The following is a 21,713-nucleotide window of genomic DNA, read 5'->3' as shown; positions in this document are numbered from 1 at the left end:
AACTTTTGTTACATACTACAATCAAAACTCCATCTGGTTTCAGAAAAGCTTAGAGTAGAATTTACCAATTATCTCCTGTATTAAGTTGCAGAGGAGAGCATATGTGGCCCGAAGTTTAGAGTCCGACTAGCTGAGGGAGAAAGGCCGACGCCCCTCTGCAATTCCTGGCCAGCACCCTTCGGCGTCTGATGGCCTCGGGCTGTGCTGGCTGCGGACTGGCGTACACCGCTGGTATAGGAGAGGAAAGGAGCTGACCATTTCCCGGGGGTTAAACATCGGTTTATTCAAGGTGATGCCGGATCCAAACACCGGGAAACCAACCGGGAAAAAGTTTTTTTCATAGGGGGTGAAAACAGGATTATAAAGGAGGGGTGTGGGTACAGGCGGAGCCAATCGGGAAAGGTGAGGGGATGAACTTCACAGAACTGACACTCCATGGAGACCAATAATCAAAAGGTAAAGGAGGTGTCCTGGGACCCCAGCCAACTACCATCTCCAGAGAGGAGAAGGTTCTCGAAACCTGGGAGGAGGAAGGGAGTGATTGACTGGACAGGGAGGAAACAACTTTCACTTATAAGGGAAAGCCGGGGAGGAGCAATTACATATCGGCAACTATGAATAGCGGTTACTATAGCAACTTAGCTGACAGGCTAGCAGTGGCGGGAAAAACTGGGGGAACGAAACCATTTTACACATAATAGGGGAGAACAATACATAAATTGGGGGAATAACACAAGAAACTTAACAACACACTACCACATTAAGTGAGCTAGGAATATCCTTCTCATAGTCTATATAGGTCAGCCCCTCTCCAGCACTGCACCCCCTTTTGAAAACATTAATATTTTTAATTGAAAAGCTACCACCTAAGATACAAAAACTAAGCTAAAAACTACTTTACTCTGAATAAAGCTGCAGTGTTTTACTTCTGAGCACTGAACAGAGTGCGTAGAGAAACTGTGGTGCCTCAATCACTGGGAAATACTCAAGACATCTGGAGACAGGCCTGTAGATCCTGCTCTACATTACCCTGTTTGAGGAATGAAGACAACCTCCAGAGCTCACAACCAACCTCAACTGTTCTGTCATTCTACACTAGTTTTGTTTGTAAAGGTGATTTTCCCTAAAAGCATCTAAAAAGATTGAGTTTAGTGATTCATAAATGAAAAAAAGAGCCTACTACAATTATTCACACACAAATCAGGTGTTTATTTACCATATTTACAAGTATAAATACATTAATGATACAAATACTCTCTCATTCTTTATTAGCATGGCACTTTAGATAAGGTAACGTACAATGCCAGTAAGATGCCTTGGTTTCACCAGGCACCTGTGCAGTCACTGCCAAAGTTTTACCAAAACAAATATGGCACATGTTGTAAGTGATTATCTTCCAAATGTCTATAAATCTTTAGTACTAAAAGCAACTGTACATTAGATTTTTATATTTTTAGTCAAATAGATAGAAGAATTTATTATTTTTATTGAAGGATTAGTAGTTCATTTGGTCATAACAGTCTTCTGATTTCAGTATTTTACAGCACCAAAACCTTTCCACTTTGCAGTAAACACGTTTTTTTCCCCAAATCATTGAAGGAGCCACCACCAGCTGATGCTGTTGACCTGAATTCCATCATTTCAGTTGTAAGACAACCTTCAAAAAGGAGAAAAGGAACGAGATTAATGTTGGTTAAGAACAAAATTTAAGCAGCCTATGAGAAGAAGCCTATGAATCCCACAAAACCATCACTTAAAATACCTTTCTTTACCCTTTACTGCACTCAAACCATTCTTTAGCTGCCTGCAATCAAAAAGCAGAATAGCAAGTCCAGGTGCAGTGAGATTCCTTCTGCACAAAGCAGAGCCAGGGGACCAATTCTGAAGTGAATTCCTCCTCGTGTGCCCACAGAACTAAGTATGGAGATGACACATCCCACAGCTTCCAGACAGACCCTCAAGCAGAACAAAGGGCATGAGAACACTCAAATCTGTCCTGGATGAATCCTTGCTCACATACTATTTTTATTTAGTTCTGCAGGAAGAAAATCCATATGGAAGCAAGATGTGAAAGCTCTTAAGGGCTATAATTTCATATAAACACTATTTTCTTCAAATCCTCATTTTCCTTAGCCTTTTCTGTTAAGAAATCTGAGACCCTTCAGTGTCTCAGAAGCCTTATAGTTTCACTTGAAATTTTCTTCTTGGGGCACTATACTGTAATCTCTGTAACCTTCTCCCTGATTCACCATGTGCCATGGAAATTAAAGGACTTAAGATGAACCAAATAACTCTCCCAGACACTGACATTCTGTGAAGCTGAGGGAAACATGGGAGTTCTCACCAATCTTTCAGCATAGGATAGGGGTAATCAAATTAAAGAAATTAGATTTACTCTAGATGTTAGGAAGAAACCCTTTACAGATCCTTTTCAACCGAAACTGTGCTATGATTCTATGAATTCTGCTTAAAATAAATCAGTACCTAACAAGTCAGGAACAAAATATTACATCAGTGAAAGTTACCTTATTCGCAGCTTCCAGTGCATTTATTAGGTTCTGCAACTCTTCCTTATTCATCTCTATAGAAACTGGCTTAATTTCACCATTTTCTCTCACATCCAAATCAAGATTGAGGAGTGGCATTTGCAGCATGGAGATCTTATCACTGGAGAGAGCAAGCTATGTAGATTGACACAATAACAATAAAGTATAAGGTGGAGCCAATAAATTTTTAATCTTTCATAATGCCACATCTGTATTTTATACTGAACTTGTAATACCAGAACAAACATCAGCATGACAAAATTAACTGCAAATAAGTAAAGTCTGCTGTTTTCAGGGTTTTTTCCTCCTTTGTCAGGATTTTTGTTTGTTTGTTAATACAAATAATAAATTGAATAAAGACCATCCTCTTCACACACTTGCCAAAACCAATTTGTTAAAATTCTGGGCTACCACATTTTGATATTCTAGGTGAAAACAAAGGATACATTTGCTCATTTTAAAATACATTAAAATCAAAGATCAGTTGATAGCACTATAGGTTAGTATTGTACAGACCTATCTTTATTTAGAGTACAGAATGCAGTAGAGCTCAATCATGGCAAGTGAAAAAAAAAAATCAGAGCCAGCTCAAGGGGGAAAAAAAAGTGATTTTAAGAAAAATAATAGTTCAGACATGTTCCAGAAATTTGCATCACAAAACAGAAAGAAACTCAAAAATTCTCTAGACAAAAAACTTAAAAGAAGCCTCAAACAAAAAACAAGAGTTCATGCAAGTTCATATTTTTGTCAGCAGTAAATGCAGTTAGCAAGAGATCAAGCCAATAACAGTTCATCTACAGTACATTATGATGCCATATCTGCTCTTGCAAAAACTTGTCTGTTGTGGGCATTGTTCTTTGATTTCCAAAGCTGTTTGCTGCAGAAATTATTGAGCACTCTTGTAAAAATGGAAAACTATTTAACAGCTCAACAAATCTGTTTAACAGCTCTCGCGGTCTAATCAAAAATATAAAGAGTATAAGTAATGTTTTAAAGTCTTTGGTCAAGCTTAAGGTCTTCATAACCTCAAACCACCATCCAAACTTAGGCAACTCCAACATCACTGGTTTATTACCAAAACAGAAAGTCTAATGGTAAATTATTTCAATCTAAGTATTAAATGTCCATTGCAAAAATATGAACATTTGAAGAAAGTCAAGAAAACTTATCCTGAATCAGTCAACTAATCTTAAAATTAGGCATTTACTTCTTCTTCCTTTGAGAGTAAACATTGTTTATTCAGGCCTCAAAATTATAACAGCATACAAAACGTTCAGGTGCTCCTGAATAGCACCAAGTCTCCCTGAGCAGGTTTAAAAGAATAGAGGGGAAAAACAAAGTAAAACAAAATTTTAAAATTTACATTTCCAAACTTCTGGCAAGTCTTTGATGTTTTTGCATCAGTCATTAACATGCTTTTGCAATACCTATAAAAACTGAACCACTGTGCAGAGGGAGCAGGCCTAATGGGACTGAACCAAGTTACTTCCCTGTTGTAGAACATTCCTTTCAAACAATGTCAAGGCAACAGTCTCACCTTTAACTGCCAGTCAAAATCCTGCAGCTGGGCAGAAGAGATTGCATGTACATTTTCTACTAGGGCATTCCTGATTTCTTCCTTTCTACCTTTCAGACATTTTGTGATTGCTTCTTGATAATCTGAATTTAACTCCACTATCTGCTGAGCAGCCTACAAAAATAAAAATAAAAATTAAAACCATGATTACTTGCACTATGAACCACAGAATTAACACGTACCACCTGCAATAACTAAAATATCTAAGCTGATAGCTGCTCTTTATGGCTGCTCTCTGTCTTTGGTAGTTAAGAGTCAGTGTTTACCACAGCAACACATAGAGAAAAAAAAAATCATTTAAATTAAAAGACTCAAGAGAACAGAGGTTTTATCAGCCTTCTTACATGCAACCCTCAAATCAAAAGAACATCACACCCCCAAACAACTCAGGTGTAGGTGTGCAATTTTCTCAGCATCAGGGCAGAGGCTAAATACATCAGCTCAGCTGAAACAGAAATACTGATGTAGGGAGGTCCCCAAGGTTACACAGGCTCCCTCAATTTCTTTGACCCAGCTGGTAACAGGTGGTCAAAATACCAGCAATATGCAAGAGATGAGAATTAATATTTCTAACAGATTTTGCAAAGCTTATACCTATAGGAATGTCCTGAACTACAGTACCTGCATCACATGGTCCTCCATTCACACTTAGATTCTTTACAAAATTTATTTACATACAGTCAATATTTTATACCACTTCAATGGTATAAAATACAAATAAAGAAAACCAAACAAGAAAGTGAACTGGTTTTATTGTTAATGAGTAGTATTATATAAACAGATTTAATCTGGGGATACTCAAAATACCAATTTAAGTGATTAAACCAGTATTTTAACAAGTATCCTGCGATATAAGGAAAATATTTAAAAATCAGCATCTATTTCACTTTTTGTTGTAGAAGTCTTGGCAGTGTATCCCTAAATGCTGCTTACCTTCTACATATTTAGGCTGAATTCACTACCATTCAAATCCTACACTATAAAATATTTTAGGATTAAACAAACTACAAATCAGTCCAGTCACGATCTGTCCAAGTCAGTGATGAGCCCTTACCTCTTCATCAGACATATTTTTGCCAACTGCAGTTTTGAAATATCTCACAGTTTCTGCTAAAACCTCCATCCACTCCGACAAGCTCCAAACATTGCCATAATCCTGGTACCGAGGGTACGCACGGCCACAGATGCCATCAATTACCTTATGAAGGAACTGAAAGGATGTGATACGTAATTTATAATTCACTCACTGTTAATCTGTACTTCTGAGACTGAACGTGAGACTGATCAAGCACTTCAGTTACCAACCCTCCCTCCACTGGGGACTGCCTCAGTGCTTCCGGACGGCAGCCCAGGCACCATTCAAAAAAGCCCGGAACAGGCACTCCCTGAATATGAACCCTCCTCCCTTCTCCCCTTAGAGACAGTCCACAAGGCCTGGCCCCAGGAATCACAACCTCGTTCCCGTTCACCCTGGATTTACAAGCGGACTGAACAGCTGTGAGCACAACTTCAGCGCTGCCGAGATGCCGAGGCACAGGGCGGCTCAGACCCCGCGCACCGGGGCTGCCGGGCCGCACGCACAAACCGAGCTGCATTTCCGAGCCGTGCGCCTCCCTGGTATCCCCAAGCACTGCCCTCTGCCACTGCGGCCTGGCGGGAGGGGCGGCCCGCTCTGAGCCCCGCGCCGCCGGCGGGCCCTGCCTCCCTCACCGCTGTCGGAGGGCCCGGGCCCGGCCCGCCTGCCCTGCCCGGCCCTGCCCGGAGCCCACCTCGAGCGCCCGTTCCGCCGGGAGCTTCTCCAGCAGCCGCGGCATCTCCACCTCGCGACCGCCCCGCCGCCGGCGCGCATGCGCACGTGCGAACACCCGCCCTCATCCGCCCTGGGACGCAGGTTCGAGTCCCAGCCCCGGTGCCCCGACCGCCCGCAGCGCCTGAGGAACAGTGTGCACCGTGCGACCTGCGGTAAGGGGGTGAATGAAGCCAGAACCCCCCTAATTTTACAAGCTTTTATAGGCAATTAAGCTATTTTTGCATTCTGCCTGTCTTGCAGCTTCGGGTTTTGCCCCTGAACAAGTTAAATTTGCATTTGGTGGCAAGAGAGGAAACTCAGAACGGCCACCACATCTTCTGTGATTTTAAATCAAATTGAGGAAGTCAGGAGAAATACTGACTGCAAAACCCCGTGCTGCTTGTGCAGTGTTTACCGTGAAGAGCTAATTTTTTTAATGCTTTATCAAAGTGTGAATTCAATCCTAGCCAGACAGTGGAGGAGGTTTATGGAACAGCTTTTTACATTAGCAGTGACCTTCACTTCAACCATGGTAGAATTGAACACTTCAGCCACGTGTTGAGTTGATGGAATGTGAATGCGAAGAAGCAAAATTGCTCTGATCACTTTTACAAGAAAACCTGTAAGAATTCAAGTCACAGCAGGTCACAAATTTGCACAGTGTTACTTACACCTGTAGGCAGCCTTTATTTCACCGGAATCACCAGGCTAATTTACAGTCAAACAGTTATGCATATGTAGGTGCAACACTGGGCTGTAAGAATACCAAGGCAGCTACAAGTCCAAACTGGTGGATAGAAGGTGTTTGTAAAAAACCCACGCTGGTTAACTCAGTCTGCAGCACAACTTCTTCACAGTCATGTGGCCTTGTGGGAATGATGTGGTGCATGGGAGTTCTAGAGAAGAAATACATGGGGAAGAACAGACTTCAGGTTTTGCTGACTGAAAACTTTCAAATTCTCCCCATTTTCTTTAGGGTTTGCTACTGCTAGTAGATTAAGCTTTTAAGAAAATTTATTCCATTTTATTATGGAGAAATTACTCAAAGCTGATGTTTATATGAGGAGTAGATGAAATTTCAAATTTGAAAAATTATTTTCAATGCTAATTTCCTTTATTCCCCTAGAAATTTGTTAGATAAGTGGAAACTTACCCAGTTTGAGTGTACCGTGTTGTGCGCTACAAAACTGAGCACCAGGGGGAGCGTCTGCTCCAAACAATTCAAACCCAGCCACAACAGGAGACATACGAAGGTGATCCAGACTTGCAATGAAATAATTTACGAAATAAAGAGAGAGGTAGTGAGCGTCCCACTCAGTTGAAAGGGATCAAACAAGTGAAAAATGGAAGAGAGCAAAGAAGTAACGCATGAAGACAGGAACAGAGAGAAGAGGATAGGAAATTGCCATCCCACGTGACACTATCCCAGTGAACATTTTCAAAGCAGCGAATTTTCTCCCAGTCTGAAGAATAAAATATTTCACTTTTAATTTTTTCACATATATGTAGTTTCAAAGTAATATTTTTGATTCAGCCTATTGGCCCATGAGGAGCAAAGTCAGACTGCTCAAGGAAACCACAGCTGGGTTATAAATCCATCTTTCAGAGCTCATGTTCAACTGCAGGCAAGTAGGGGATATAAAACTAGCCTTTGGCAGTTTGGACTTGGTTTGGAACTGCATTATTTGGATCTGCTATCAAGCCTTAATCTTTAAAAATGCCTGGTTTTCATGCTTCTGTACCACAGCAGGAACAACCCACATCACCCCTTGAAGTTAAGCTCTCAAAAGCCACAAAATCAGGGAGGGAGACTTGTAGAACGGTGAGTAACTAGGCATGGATTTCAGAGCAGCAAGGAAAGAAGCAATTTTATGGGAGAAAAGTGTAGAGTGAACTTTACATTTTTTTATCCACATTGCTGATTACTTATAGGTGGGGCTATTTGTTTGTAAAGAAAACCACAAGGTAAACTACAGTAATTAAACCCATTTTAAGATCAATCCTTTTGTTTCCCTTGGTTTTGGAAGAATGCCAGTAATTAAAACATTGGGAAATAACTTAATAACCATAGGTTATTAATATTATAGTAACATGCATTTTATCATAACAATATAATAATAATTATATATTATTATATATAATATATAATTATTGCTATATATAATGTGTACATAGTATAGTAGGATAGTGTTGTACACTGCTCTAAGTATATCCAGCTGGGGAGAATATCCAAGCACCAGTATAAGTGTCCCACAAGGAACTATCAAACAGGTATGTCAATAGAAATAAATAGGTAACTGTGTATTTCACCCACACCAAGGGGACAGTAAAGGCATTTTTCAATGCAGTGGAAACACTGAGACTGCAGTTGAGATTGTGCTCAGCTAAACGTGGGTTGCTGTGGGGAAGGGAGGTCCCCTAGTCCCCATTGCCAGCTCAGTTTCCTCTCCCAGCCCCTCATGCCTGCACTAAGGCCCTGGGGCTGCAGGATGAAACTGCAGCTGATGTAGATGAAAAGTAATTTTATTTTTGCATTCTTTTTTTTTTTTTTTCCCATGGGTTAGATTTCCACTGTGAACAGAGCACCACTTCTGACAGAAGTGACCTTTGCAGTTGGGAATGAGGGGTAAGACAAAACTACCCCTTCTGGTAGCCTATACTTAGATGAAATTGGTTGACACATGACTATCAATCAGTGAACTTTAATTATTAAACCAGTAATATTGAAAGTTTTTGTAGAAGGTCACATAGAATCATAATCATAGTGATGTGCTGCAGCTGAAGGAGGTTGAAAATAACATATCTCTATTTAATGTTTACACTCTTATGAGCCAGTGAAGTTCATAGTGAGGCTGAATGAACATGACACTGATGTACATAACATACTTTATCACCTATTTGCTGTTCATAATCTATAATCATAAGTCCTTCTGAATGACAAATCTGTTTCACAAATAATTTTACTTGTAAATTTTGGACATACAAAACCATGAGAAGTTTTGGTTCTTTCTCTCAGTCCCTATTCGTGAACATAGCACTCATGTATTCACGCTCTGAGACATGAGGAGTGCAGTGTGTCATGCACACTGTGGATACAGTCTGTGTCCACAGCTTCGCACATCTCTCTATCATGTCTCCTTTTTCCAGTAAGAGATGTAACAAAGGGAACTTAAATGTTCCTGAATTCACTTCTCACTCGTATTTCAAAATCATGTTGTTGGTTTCTGTAGCAGTTCTGTCCTTCCCACAGACTGCACTGAAGAACTAGCAACAGCTCTGAGGGGCATTTCTGTGGTTCAACACCCCTTAGAGTCACAGTTTATACAGTTTATATGAAATCTGTACTGCCTTTCATGGACAAAAGCATACTGAAGAGATCATTCAAAAGAGCTCTGCTACACTGTAAGATCTTGAGAGAGGAAGTGGTACTGTTGGGAACACTCCAAGCATACTTGGAAGTACCAGATGGAAAAAAATACTCTACATATTACTTGAAATCAGTTACTATCATAGGTGTGTAAAATATCTGCACTATGTACCTCTCAATACCTGCCTGGCTGAGGTAACAGAAGAGCCAGGAGCTGGTATCACACCTGGTATTCTGCAGGACGGAGGCAGAGGAATAGCTTAGACTAGAAAAGTTACATCCTAAGTACTCCAAGGAGCCTGTAGTTGGCTTGAGCCATATCCAACTAAAACAACTGCTCAGAAGACATACTAGAGTCAGTTGCTGGGACTCTGCTCATGAGTACCACTGGTCACCACCTTTTGTAAGCAGCTGGGCACTACAGACCTACCCTGCCTCTCCTCTCCTGTCCCCAAGAAACACTTCTTTGCATAAGCTTTGATTGGAGAGGGAGGAGTCTTCATCTTCCATCCTACAAGAATATTATGAATATTCTCCTAACTCTCCTTTCTACAATTCAGACCCTTTATTTCTTAACCCATGCTCAGGGAACCTGCAGAAAGTTTATTTTTATCTTCTCTATTGATACGATCTTATAAGGAAAAAACTATTGCCACCATTTCTATCCTTCTATGTCTCTTTCTTCTTGCTTTAAAATTCTGGATGAACTGAACACCAGGTACACATCAGGACTGGAATTTTACTCACAATTTTCAGGCCTAATGATTGTAATGTCTGGAATTCAAAATGAAAACAACGGAAAATTAACAATCACTTTTAGGGTAGATGTAGTAAAACTAAGTGAAAATATTCCCTTGCTTTTCCAAGCCCAACCTTAAGATTTCAGTATTAATAATGAATGGTAAGAATGTGTTAGTGCATTTAAAAAATCTTTGGATGTCATAAAACAGAAAAGAAAATGCCCACTAGGTAGATTATGGTGACTCTTAACCCTAGTAGTAAACAACAATTAGTAGATGCTGGAATATGCTGCATAGCAAGTTGCACCAACACGTCATAATAGCAGTGGGGAGAAAGTATTCCTAAAATAATAAACACCCCAATACAAACATGTTATCTACACAAGGACTTCAGGGTCTGTATTTACTATATAACTCTGAGTTGAGAGCTACTATTACAGCTTCTATGGATTTTACTTTTATCACATCATATTTTGAAATGAAATGAAAAGAGCAGCTGGTGAAAGTTCCACTGGCAATACTCTGTTTCTGCTGACAGAGGTTGTTTCAACCAAGGGCATATACAGAGAAGGCAACTATGACAGACTAAGAAAAAACAGTTTGTATACAGATACATCCATACTGAGATACATCCATCCATCCATCCATTTTTTGACTAAATCTCTTCCAGGGTAAATAAAGCCAACTTTCTCCCAGGAATTCCTCACAAAATGGCCTTGTAATTTATAAGTCTTTCTCAGTCTTGTCAATCTGTGTCGATCTTGGCAGCACATTGTATTAGCCAGATTTTCTGGACTTCTTTGTGGTCCCTAAATAAAATGAAGCAGCTTTTCACATTTCTGCTTCCTACCGCTCTTGTCTTTTCCATGGGAAATAAGAATTTAATAGGCTTCTCCAAAAGATAGCAAAACAAATACTCTGAAAGTGACAACTTCTCTCAAAGCTAACTGACTATTCAAGTCTTCATTTGAAAACTAGGCTTTTAGAAGGAATTGTCAGTGTCCTGGACAGCTTCTTCATATTTACCAGCTTTTCAGACTTCGCTAAGTCTTGTTGCAGTTGTATGACCACATGACCTAGGACTTCCATGACTCCTGAAACAAATTGTGCTGTGAATCATATTACTGTAATTCCCCTTTTTTTGGTTCTTCTTCTTCTTTTTTTTATCTTGAGAGTGTCTCAAATTAGCAAAGGCACAAAAAGAAGAGAGGCACTTTTTTACACTGGAAATTTTCTCATGGCTTAGTTCCTGATGAATAAGACACTGCATCAATCCAAATATCTCAGCTTGCCTATGTATAATTTCTCTCAGTACAAAAAAAAATTTCTAATTTTTCAAAAAACACTACCAGCCATTAGAAAAAATCTGGAAGCCATCTAGTGCAACTCTAGCCCACAAGTGCAAGAGTTTTGTACATAGGAAAATGTACAAAAACCCTACATACAAATAGGGTTCGCTATTGCAATAATGAATGGCAATAATTGCTATAGGAATAATAAATAAAATAATGAATCTTATTATGTAGGGGACAGTGGTATTTTGATTACTATTTTGTTCACACCAAGTTTTCAGTGGGTTGATTTTATTACATCAGGAGAGGTATTTTTAATTTTTAATAAAGTAGGTGACATTTACTATAATTTAGAATTACTCTGGAGCAAATTCTAGAGAAGAGCTGTAGAAAATTTGTTTGCATTGTGAAAACATGACCTACTTGTTCTTCCAGGTGACACAATAAAGAATGTAGTCAGAAATTCTCATTTCACAATTTGGAGAACATTTCTAGAGAAACACTGAGCAACTTAAACCATAAAATTCACAATTATGATAATTTTCCTAGTTTTCCTTAAATAATTATTCTCCATATACAGGCAAAATAAGGAGAAAATAGAAATTGTTCACTTCAAAACAGGACATGTGTTTTCCTTATGTTATTTACAATGCAATATATGACAAAGTTCTAGCAAGGAGCAGTTGGTTTATTATTGTCGCATAGTGCAGGTTACAAGTAAACCCTAAGCTTTCTTCTAAATTTGAACTTCACCTACAATACTTGTGAAAGTATAAATCTCTCTTGTCTTTACCATGGTTTCATTCATTAATCTTGGATCTGTGATGCACTGGGCTCACCATTATTGTCACATAGTGCAGGTTACAAGTAAACCCTAAGCCTTCTTCTAAATTTGAACTTGACCTACAATACTTGTGAAAGTATAAATCTCTCTTGTCTTTACCATGGGTATTGCTTTTCATTCATTAATCTTGGATCTGTGATGCACTGGGCTCACCAAGTGGATCAGAAACACCCATGTGGAAACATTTCCTCAAAGTTAGCTAAAGCTGTACTTGTGCTTTGTCTCAGTCTTGGTCTACTTTTGTTTGGACTTTATCTTGGTTTACTGGCTCTAGAAGGTGAAATTATCAGATATAATGTCTGCTGGGGCAAAGTTTCACCTTCAAAAATGTTTAACTATACATGAACTATAAACATTAGATTTTTTTCAGTGTGGTGTCTTGTGGACACTTTTAATCTGGTTCTAGGGTTCCTAATCTTAAATTAACCATTTTATGAGAAACCAGCCTTGGATTTTCCCTTGTGAAAAACACCTGAGAGAATAAAAAAGTTTGAGTGGTATCTTCATATCTATCTGCTGGATTATTTTTATTTGTTAAAAAAATTGATATAGTAATTGTGGTCTAAGTAGTTAAGTTAGAATATTGACAAAATTTGCTTGGCAGGCTGGAGTCACTATCCAGTAGAAATTGTGTTAGAAAAACTGTAGGAAAATGTAATAGGAAAAAAACCACTTGAAAAATATTATAACACAGACAGTAACTTTATGCAAGCAAAGACAGAGAAAAAATACAACAGTTACTAAATATTTCATTTGATATCACTGACTCCGTTCCTTTTGTTAGCTGATAAAGTGGTTTGATAAAAAGAAAGTGTAGAATTAAGGTTATTTGTGGACCAGATAAATTCAACAAGCCAACTTGCTTCTATATACAATGAAAGGGAAGGCACATAAGTATATATCCTAAGTGCATATCAGAAGTGTTTTGACACTCAATTATACTGTAACAGTGTAAACCAGCTAATGACATGCTAGACAGATATGGCTGAAGATTAGCCATGGAAATTGCCACAGCAGAGCAAATAGGAAAAGAAGGAATAAAGCAATTTTCCAAGTGTATCAATCTGCCTATTTGCAATTCCACTTAGCTAGAACTACTTTCCAATCCTACACACTCCTCTATTAGTACACAAGTATCAGCATTACATGGTGTTTTCTTTTTTTAGGGTTAGTTTTGTGTCTCCTTATTCAATGGGCCTGTGTTAGTTCACAGGGAATGAATATGGATTGTTAGAAGCTTGAGTATCCTCACAGATTACCACCTCAGCTTCTCTATTGGATAAAGTAAAAATGGCAGGTTAAGAGGTAAATTCCTGATATAATAAACTGACAGTATCTAATTTAAAATTATTTTCTGCTTGTCTTGTTAATTCAGAGCCTCTTAAAGACTCTCAATGAAAGACTTTCAGATTCCTTGTTAAATTGCAGCTGATAATTACTTTCTTCAGAATGGATAAGATGAAAATCTCTAGAACAAAAAGTCTCATCTCAGTGGGTTTTGGGATGGAAGTTCCTAATACACACAATGCCACACCACAGTGAGTGGCAATCAGTAAGTCCTGTGCCAATAACAATAACTGCCACTAGCTGCTAATAACTGCTCTCCAGAACTGGCATCTAATGCCAGCTTCCTTATTCCTTCCATTCTGCAGTTGCCTAAACTTGATGGTATAAATCATGGGCAAAGAATGAGGATTACATGAGTATTAGTCAGTTATTCCCTTAGAACTTGTCTACACAAGCTATGTCACAGCAATTTAGCCAACATTAACCAAGGTCTGAATGGATTGTTAAACTGCATTACACCTTTGGCTGGACACTTTCATTCGAAATTTAGTTAGCCTTTGGTCAGGTTGATATGATTCATTCTTATCTGGTTTACTTTAGCAAAACAAAGGTGGATTGATAAACACCTGGAACAAAAAGAATTATTTAATGGAAGCAGTGGTCACTGTTAGTATATGAGCAAATGGGTATGGAATTGAGTTTTGAAGCTACAAGATAATTCTTAACCCTCACAACAACCAAACTCTGAGGAAATTTTTTTTAGCAGAGTAATATGAGCAAAATACCTAAGTAGTTTTAGAAAAATTCAGTCAGTTTATGAAACAGATTGTATGGCATGCTTGCAATTACAAGGATTTAATGACCCTGAAAATGCCTTTCAGGAAAGTTCCCACAATAATATTTACATACAACTCTACCTCTTTCAAGATTTTAAAATGTATATAATTTACATAGAATGTATCTTGCACGATAAAATATTAAAACAAATGTTCAATCTTTCAAACTGAGCACGTAGGCTCAGATTCACTAACAAACACTTCCATGTTGTGGTGTTTATTCTCCCTTATTCCAATTTTTATTTGTAACCTGAAAGTAGTAATACCTCCTTGGCTCATAGGGAGCAGGAAAATTGAAGGAAAATTCATGACTATTTATAAAATGCTCACTCAACTGATCAAAACAATCTCCTCACAAGGAAATCAATCAACCAGTACAGATCTAGAGTGTGTATGGTAAATAAAGGCTATGGCCACACACAAACTAGAGCACATAAACAGCTGTTTGTTCACTGTGTATCCATCTTCCAGGAGTCCTGCCAGGAGATACATCTGATGATCTGGAGGAAATTACCTTAGTGATAAGCACAACAAAATAATTCAATGTAATTTAAAATTCAAGGGGTTTATTGGGAAATCTCTGCTTCAGTTAAAGTACTTGGATTTACTGCACAACTAAGGAAGTAAAAACATCATGAAATTACTGGATAGTAATAAAATCCCTTTCTGGCTATAAGTTATTATTAATATGTCATCACATCTTCAAATGTATTTCAACTAGAGTGGATATCATAATATGTCACTATTTACCTGTAAATATACACTGGATCTCCTCAGTATATCCACTGACCTGATATGAATGCACTAAGCTGATGTGGGAGCACCCACACTGCAGTAATGATAACCATCTATGTCTATAACCCCAAATCCCCACTGGCACTGCTATTTATGTGTTTTGGCACTGGAATCATCAGTGGGTATGGTTCTCTGGGGAAGAGATTCTCCCAGAGAAGAATCATACCCAGGTTTTCACATTCCATTAACCTGAGGTGCTCTGGGAAATGTTTGATAGCATGCTATGGCAAACTTCCCTCTTCCTTTCAGGTCTTCATTGGAAAGTTTTCAGTTTGCCAAATGTTTAGTCAGCAGTTCATGAGTTCCTCTCTTTCATGTGTCCCAAACAGCGTCTGTATGAGCACAGCAGGCTGAGTTGTTCATGCTTGTACTTGCAGTTATTGCAGCCATGAACAGATGGAGAGTTTGAAATACACAAAGAGCTCGGTGACTGTCTTGGAGTCATCAACAGCTCTTGTGTCATTGGACAAATGTCAGGGAAATTCCTGAAACTTCAGGAAAGTGTGGAGGGGTGCAGAGCACACATGGTCACTCAGTGGGTTGGACCACAGTAATATTTACTGGATTTAGTTACAAAAAGTATTCATAAAGACTGGAAAGAATAATCAGTTCTTGTCAGAAAGACAGATACTGAAGAAAAATGTACTTCTAATATCAAAATTATTTTAGTACTTACAAAGCAATATTTACAGGGTATTCACATCTCATCCATGACCAAAATGTTGAGAAACTTATTTAAAAACATACTTGTCTTCATATCATCAGCAAGAGATAACAGAATTGTCATTATTCTTGTTTTCATTAGTGGTGGTTTCCAGCAGAGAAGGCACTAAGTGGTTTAGGGCACTTAGTGGCACTAAGATCAGAATGGAATTGAATTAACTTAGCTCTTCTATGTGACTCCAAAGCTGGTCTGCAGCCACTGTTTTAAACAATGTTTACAGTTAGTGTGTGGGCACTGACTGTTTACAGGAGCAAAAGGTAGGACTGATAGGTGAGGATCACATTCTTTTGTTATTACCACTACCCTGGATGACCTGAATTTCAAAGTTTTCCTTTTTCATGTGGCAGTTCAGGAGATGATATAAAAAACACCTCCAGATCTCTGGGGAAACAACAACAAAAAAAAGGATATATCTGTGTGGAGGATGTTCAGTGTTATTACACTTCAGACATGCTGTATGGTTGCTCTGCATGCCTGGAATCAAGACCATTCATACTACTGGACAATTGTATTGAAGGATAAAAGTGCAAACATGTAATGTGCAAATGTGAGTTGGCAATGGCCAAGTCAGGAGACAGCAGTGCCTCCCACTCACCTGATCAGCCTCACATGCTCTGCTTCAGCACATCTAATTAGAGTGCACAGAGTGCTGCACGAAGGCAGCTGTGCTCTTTCTGGCAGCCAGAGTAGCTCATTTATGGCTTGCTCAGGTATTTCTGCATGCACTGATGTAGAGGCCTAATTGAGGCAATTGTTATTGCTGCACAAATAAGGCAAACAAAATAATACATTTCATAGTTGGAGGCTTACAGAATGGACTGTGATGCATGAAAAAAAATGAACGGGAAATGTAAGACTGTGGATATGAATGATTTACAGTTGCAATGGGATTGCAGTAACTGTGGTTGGTGACAAGCCCTGTGATATTCTCTTCTTTGTCAAACATCTCTGCCAACTTGAATGTTCCAATAAATCAATGTTAACTGATTAAATCACTTTAAAGTAACTGGGTATTGGCAAAGCCTACTACCACCTTGTGTCTTGCAGCAGCTTGCTCTGCCCTCCCCAGAGCTGATTCCTCTTTTCTGCAGCACCTGAGCCAGCAAAGGTGGTAGATCCTGCAAAGAAATAGAGCTCTACGTATTTTTCTGCCAAGAACCTATGTCATTTCAAGGCAGTAGTGACAGACTTTCTTAATGTAGAATTTTTATTCCATCTGACATGCCAATGTGTTTTGAGATTTCCACTAACCATGTGGGCACTGCAAAGAACTGACCATCAGCAGCTATTCACTAAACATAACCAAAATGTTTTCAGTGTGTGGTCAGGGGTGCAGGACCTGCTAGAATGCAGGAAACAGTGGAAAACAACACCATGCACATAGATGGGAAGGAGAGCACAACCGAGTACCACTGCTCAGCACAGCCCTCCCAGCTCTCTGCAAGGAATTAATTGTTGGCACTGGACAAGTACTGGGAAACCCAGTCTATTTCAGTAGGGACCAAGAGATCTGCAAATAACATTTCCTGGTGGATTTTTTTGTTCTTTCTTTTTCAGCAAAAGATGGATTCCTTGAATCAGGAATCCTCTCTTTTTCATGTAAAACGCTGTGTGATTTCATTGTAAGAGGCAACCTCTGAGAGTGCCCTGGGAGGCAGTAAGATCATAAAGGAGAATGTGGGACTTCACAAGGGTTATTGATGAAAAAACTCACTGAGATTCCTGATGGCAGTGATTTGTGTAAGGCAATTTGGGCAGATTCTCAATAGCCAGCCTTACTTCCTAAAACACAAGAGGAAGTGTTTACTAATCGTGATTAGCCCAGTCGCTGGAAAATTTAGGTTTACACAGGCCAAGCTGCCTTCAGTGTTGTAAATGACTGTAAAAAAGACCATCGGTCCTTTACGAGCTGTCGAGGGTGTCAGGTTCTGTGACAGTCGTACTCCTACCCCAAACTCCATCTGCCGAGGCCTTAAGGCAAAGGAAAAAGAAACCTTTAAACAATAACTAAGCCCCATGGACTCTATGGCAGAGAGCAAAGCTCCCTCACCAAGGGAACCGCTTCTGGAAGGGTCCCCGGCCGCAGCTCGGGCCGGCGATCCCGCCTCAGTCACCGCTCGGGGGAGAAGGATCAGAGGGGAAAGGGCGAAGGGAGCGAGCGGCCGAGGGCTGCGGTGGGCAGCGGAGGGGCGGAGGCGGCCGGGGGGCGGGCAGCACCGGCGGGGCGGGGCGGGTGCGCGGCCATTCCCCGGGGATGTGCGCGGCTCTGTCGGTAAGTCCTGAGCAGTTTTATGGGGCAGCTCGCCCGTGGGGCCGGGTGCGAGGATGGTGGTGCGGGAGGACGGCCGTGCTGGGCTCCGGGGCCGACACGAGGCGGGGGGAACGTGGAAGCCGCGGCCGCGGGGGAGCTCCCCTCAGCCCGGCCGCCGGCCCGGAGAGCGCTGCCGGCACCGGAGCGGCCCCCAGAAACTCGGCCGTAGCAAAGGACAATGTGGGGGTTTGTGTTTTTAAGTGTCCCCGGGACATGAGCGACCTCCACCCCCCCCCGCCACCGCGTGTGTTCATCTCGTCGACTTTGACTCCAGAAACAAAAGTCTTTGTTTTAATAGCTCACGGTGGTGTCAGCTTTTTGCTACTTTACAGATTCATGGCAGGGAAGTAGACTGCAGTCCGTGTAAATCGCAGGGAAATTCCTGAAGCTCCAGGAAAGTGCGCAGGAGTGCATAGTGCACATGTTCACTCGCAGGATTGGATCACAGCAGTAGTTACTGGACTGAATTATAAAAAGTATTCACAAAGATGGGAAAGAATAATCCAAGTTCGTATTAGAAAGATACTGAAGAAAAATGTACTTCTAATAGCAAAATTACTATTTTTTTAATACTTGCAAAGCAATACTTACAGGGTATTTGTGTCTCTCCAATGACCATAGTGTTGGCAAACCTCTTATTTAATAACATACTTGTCTTCATATCCTCACCAAAAGTTAACAGAATTGCCATTATTCTTGTTTTCATTAGTGGTGGTTTCCAGCAGGGAGGGCACTAAGTGGTTTACCTAGGATTGGGGTGAATTGAATTATCTTAGCTCTTCTGTGTGACTCCAAAGCTGGTCTGAAGCCAGTCCTTGAGACTGAATTTTTACAGTTTGTGCGTGGGCACTTACTGCTTACAGGAGCAAAAGGTAGGACTGACAGGTGAGGATCACATTCTTTTCTTAATTGCCACTACCCTGGATGATCTGAATGCCAAAGGCAATGACCAGAACTGGTACATGTTTTTAATTAAAACTAGACTGAAATTGAGGCCAAGTGCTCTAAATGAGAACTCAAAGATACCCTCTAATCAGACATTCTTGTCCTACCTTGCTTATGCCAACATGAGTACTTTCACAGCTGTAATGATGGATTGGGAAATCCAGTGGTGTTACTGTCTTTGAGTTAGTAAAACGTCTTGCAGATCAGTGAGAACCAGGTTCAGTGAGTACCAGACTCATTATGAAGGAGTTGACTAAGCCAGGAGTGGAAGGCAGAAGTGAGCACAATTCTTTTCAGTGTTAACTTTTAACTCAGTTCAGCTGCTCATGACAGTGATTATCTGGTGTCTTAGATAGTTTTGGGGTTACTAGGGTCAGAATTTCAGCATTCTTAACTCCATGCATATTTTGGTTTTAGGCTTCTATATATTTTGGCTGAATTTTTATTAATAAAAACTTTAAAGATACACATTTGTAGTTGACCCCTCAATTGCTGTAAGTTACTTCTCCATTTCAGATTTGAAATAACATCTCAAGAGTATGTTTTATAGTCTTACAGGAAGTGTCTAGTGGTTAAAGTAGATTCACAGGTTATTCCTGTCAATATATCCCCAAGCAGTAGGCTTGGGTTTTACTGCTCTGTGACATATTTGATTGTCTTCCTGAGGTTGTACAAGAGTTGGTTTTGTCAAAAATTCACTAACCCTGGAGAATTAGACCTGAAAACCTCAATGGGTACTTTGGGAATTTATGGAACTTTTGAGTAGCTGATAGTGTCTTAGAAAACCAGAAGAATAGAAAAAAATTAGTCAGAAACCTAATCTAGGATTTTAGGAACTCAAGTACAATTTCTTGCTTTAATAGGTACTTTCAATATAAATTTAAATGAGCGTGCTAGACCTTATCTAGACAAATGAATTCTGGCCCTTTAGAAGCCAGCAATATGCCAATGTGGATCCATTTATCTTAAAAAGTATTTATGGTAGCATAGGGAGTGTATGTGGCTACAAAGAAAAAAAAACAAAAAACAAATTCTTCTGTGTTACATGAACACCAGTATAAATTTTTAATATGGTCCACACCTTAGTCTTACTGTGAAATTTATGTGAATTTCACACATAGCAAAGCATCTGTAGTGACTAAATGCTGTCTGACCTTAAGTTAAAGATATACCTGTGTGGAAATACAGTCATAAAAAAGACTTAAACTGTAAGGTTTTGGTTTACAGTTTTGAGACCAATGTGGCGCATGAGAACATGGCATAAAGCGGAACTTTTCTGATGGAGAAAAGGATGTAAAATATTTTCACAGGTGATCACTCTCCAGCAGTCTTCAGTTTTATTTTGGAACTATTTCACCTGAAATTTAAACCTAAAATTTGGTAGTGTATGGTTTGGTTGTGTCTATGGGTACAAGATCTGTTTGGCATCCTAAATAACTTTTCCCAAGATGAAGGAGATTTTCTGCTTTTATACTGTTTTATATTTTTCTGCTCCCACACTATAGTATATTAACCAGTATCACTTCATGGTTTACTATTAAATTACCTTGCATCCATCCTTGTGTCATGGCCTTGGCACTTCTTGGGTTTTAATGCATTCTGCTGGTTCTTTATAATTTGTGAAGAGCTGTTGATGGCTGGCTTAATGTGGGAACTCAGCACATCACTCTGGGTGTCCAGAGTTACCGAGACAGCCCTTGGGGTTCCTATTGGCTTGCAAACGTGTGACAAATTTTTGGAATATCATGTTACAGAGAAAGCAGCTAAGGAGAAAAGATTCAGAGTGTGAATTAATCTTCAGCCCCTGGTTCCCTGAAGCTTCTTCATTTTCTGCTAGCTTCTGAGTTTTAAAACTCAGAAGTTTAAAAGAGGATTAGGAAGAGTTTTTAACGTTTAACCTGTATATTTCTGTCAGTGTAGTGACAAAAGTGCTAGTGTAGTTTAGTGAACCTGTGCAGTAGCACTTGCTAAGAGGTTTAAGTGGGACTGTTGTATGGATTGGGGATGATCCACACTTCCCCATTGTGTAGTGTGACTTCCATCTAGGATAGCATTGTTTATATTCCCTGGTCACCCACAGCCTCAGACCTAAGGGGGAGATTCATTGTCTCTGTTACTTCTCTTTTGGGTGCTGTAGAAATTTTTCGGCTAAGATAATGAATTTATTTTATTGCATTTCCGTTTGCCAACAAGTGCCTTACCATTTACCCTGACATATTACTTCTTACTGGAAACTAGCCCAGATGAAGGCCTACTATACCCTGCCTGAGAAGCAGCAGGATAGAGACACACACCATAAACGTGCATGTGTCAAAGGTCTGGGGAGCATTTTTGTGAAATAGGTCATTTACCAAGTGCATTTAACAAAGAATTTTCTGAAAGAAAAATGAGGACTAATTATTTGGAGATCACAGCAAAAGAGAAGCATGTTGTCAGAAGGGAGGAAGTGGTTAGGAGAAGCCAGGGTAAATGGTAAGGCACTGCACATGACATGTGAGCAAATGACCACAACATAATAGTAAGGTGCACTACCAGAGCAGGATAAACATAGGCTAAATTATCTACACATCTGTTTTGCTGGTGATCTTAAGAAATCATCTAGTATGAGAGCCATCAGGGATTGCTCAGTGACTTGCCAAAGGCTACCAATAGTATAACTGG

The 21,713-nt window shown here is 39.8% G+C and overlaps 2 protein-coding genes across 7 annotated transcripts in view; one reads left to right on the top strand and one right to left on the bottom strand.

Annotated features, from left to right (window-relative positions):
- Positions 1-1,185: 1,185 nt before the first annotated feature.
- On the bottom strand, positions 1,186-6,026 carry COMMD8 (COMM domain containing 8). Of its 2 annotated transcripts, XM_005490039.4 has the most exons (5): positions 5,892-6,026; positions 5,177-5,332; positions 4,084-4,236; positions 2,526-2,681; positions 1,186-1,657 (listed from the first exon to the last, which is right to left on the bottom strand). In XM_005490039.4, the coding sequence occupies exons 1-5, from the start codon at positions 5,934-5,936 to the stop codon at positions 1,637-1,639; spliced, it is 531 nt and encodes a 176-aa protein (XP_005490096.1). In that variant the 5' UTR covers positions 5,937-6,026; the 3' UTR covers positions 1,186-1,636. The 2 variants fall into 2 exon arrangements, with proteins under 2 accessions (XP_005490096.1, XP_074397643.1); XM_074541542.1 differs by lacking the exon at positions 1,186-1,657 and having other exon boundaries at positions 2,478-2,681.
- An 11,969-nt stretch (positions 6,027-17,995) lies between these two features.
- ATP10D (ATPase phospholipid transporting 10D (putative)) overlaps positions 17,996-21,713 on the top strand; it is a 49,090-nt gene continuing 45,372 nt past the window's right edge. For 4 of the 5 annotated variants that reach the window (XM_026795276.2, XM_074541536.1, XM_026795274.2 and 1 more), the window contains exon 1: positions 18,017-18,068. The gene's annotated coding sequence lies outside the window, so the exon portion shown is untranslated. Of the gene's footprint in view, positions 18,069-21,713 lie in introns of all 5 variants that reach the window. The other variant, XM_026795275.2, reaches the window with a different exon arrangement.

Source organism: Zonotrichia albicollis, chromosome 5 (genome assembly GCF_047830755.1).
Source record: "Zonotrichia albicollis isolate bZonAlb1 chromosome 5, bZonAlb1.hap1, whole genome shotgun sequence".
In the NCBI taxonomy this organism is placed as follows: Eukaryota; Metazoa; Chordata; class Aves; order Passeriformes; family Passerellidae; genus Zonotrichia; species Zonotrichia albicollis.
This window is presented reverse-complemented; position numbering and strand designations above follow the sequence as displayed.

Bases quoted from the DNA above. Each gene is read 5' to 3' on its own strand.
- COMMD8 (XM_074541542.1), bottom strand. From the start codon at position 5,936: ATGCCGCGGCTGCTGGAGAAGCTCCCGGCGGAACGGGCGCTCGAG. The intron at 4,237-5,176 runs GTAAGGGCTCAT...TTATTTTTGTAG, and splicing joins AAAATATGTCTGATGAAGAG to GCTGCTCAGCAGATAGTGGA. The intron at 2,682-4,083 runs GTGAGACTGTTG...CAATCTACATAG, and splicing joins ATTTTGACTGGCAGTTAAAG to CTTGCTCTCTCCAGTGATAA.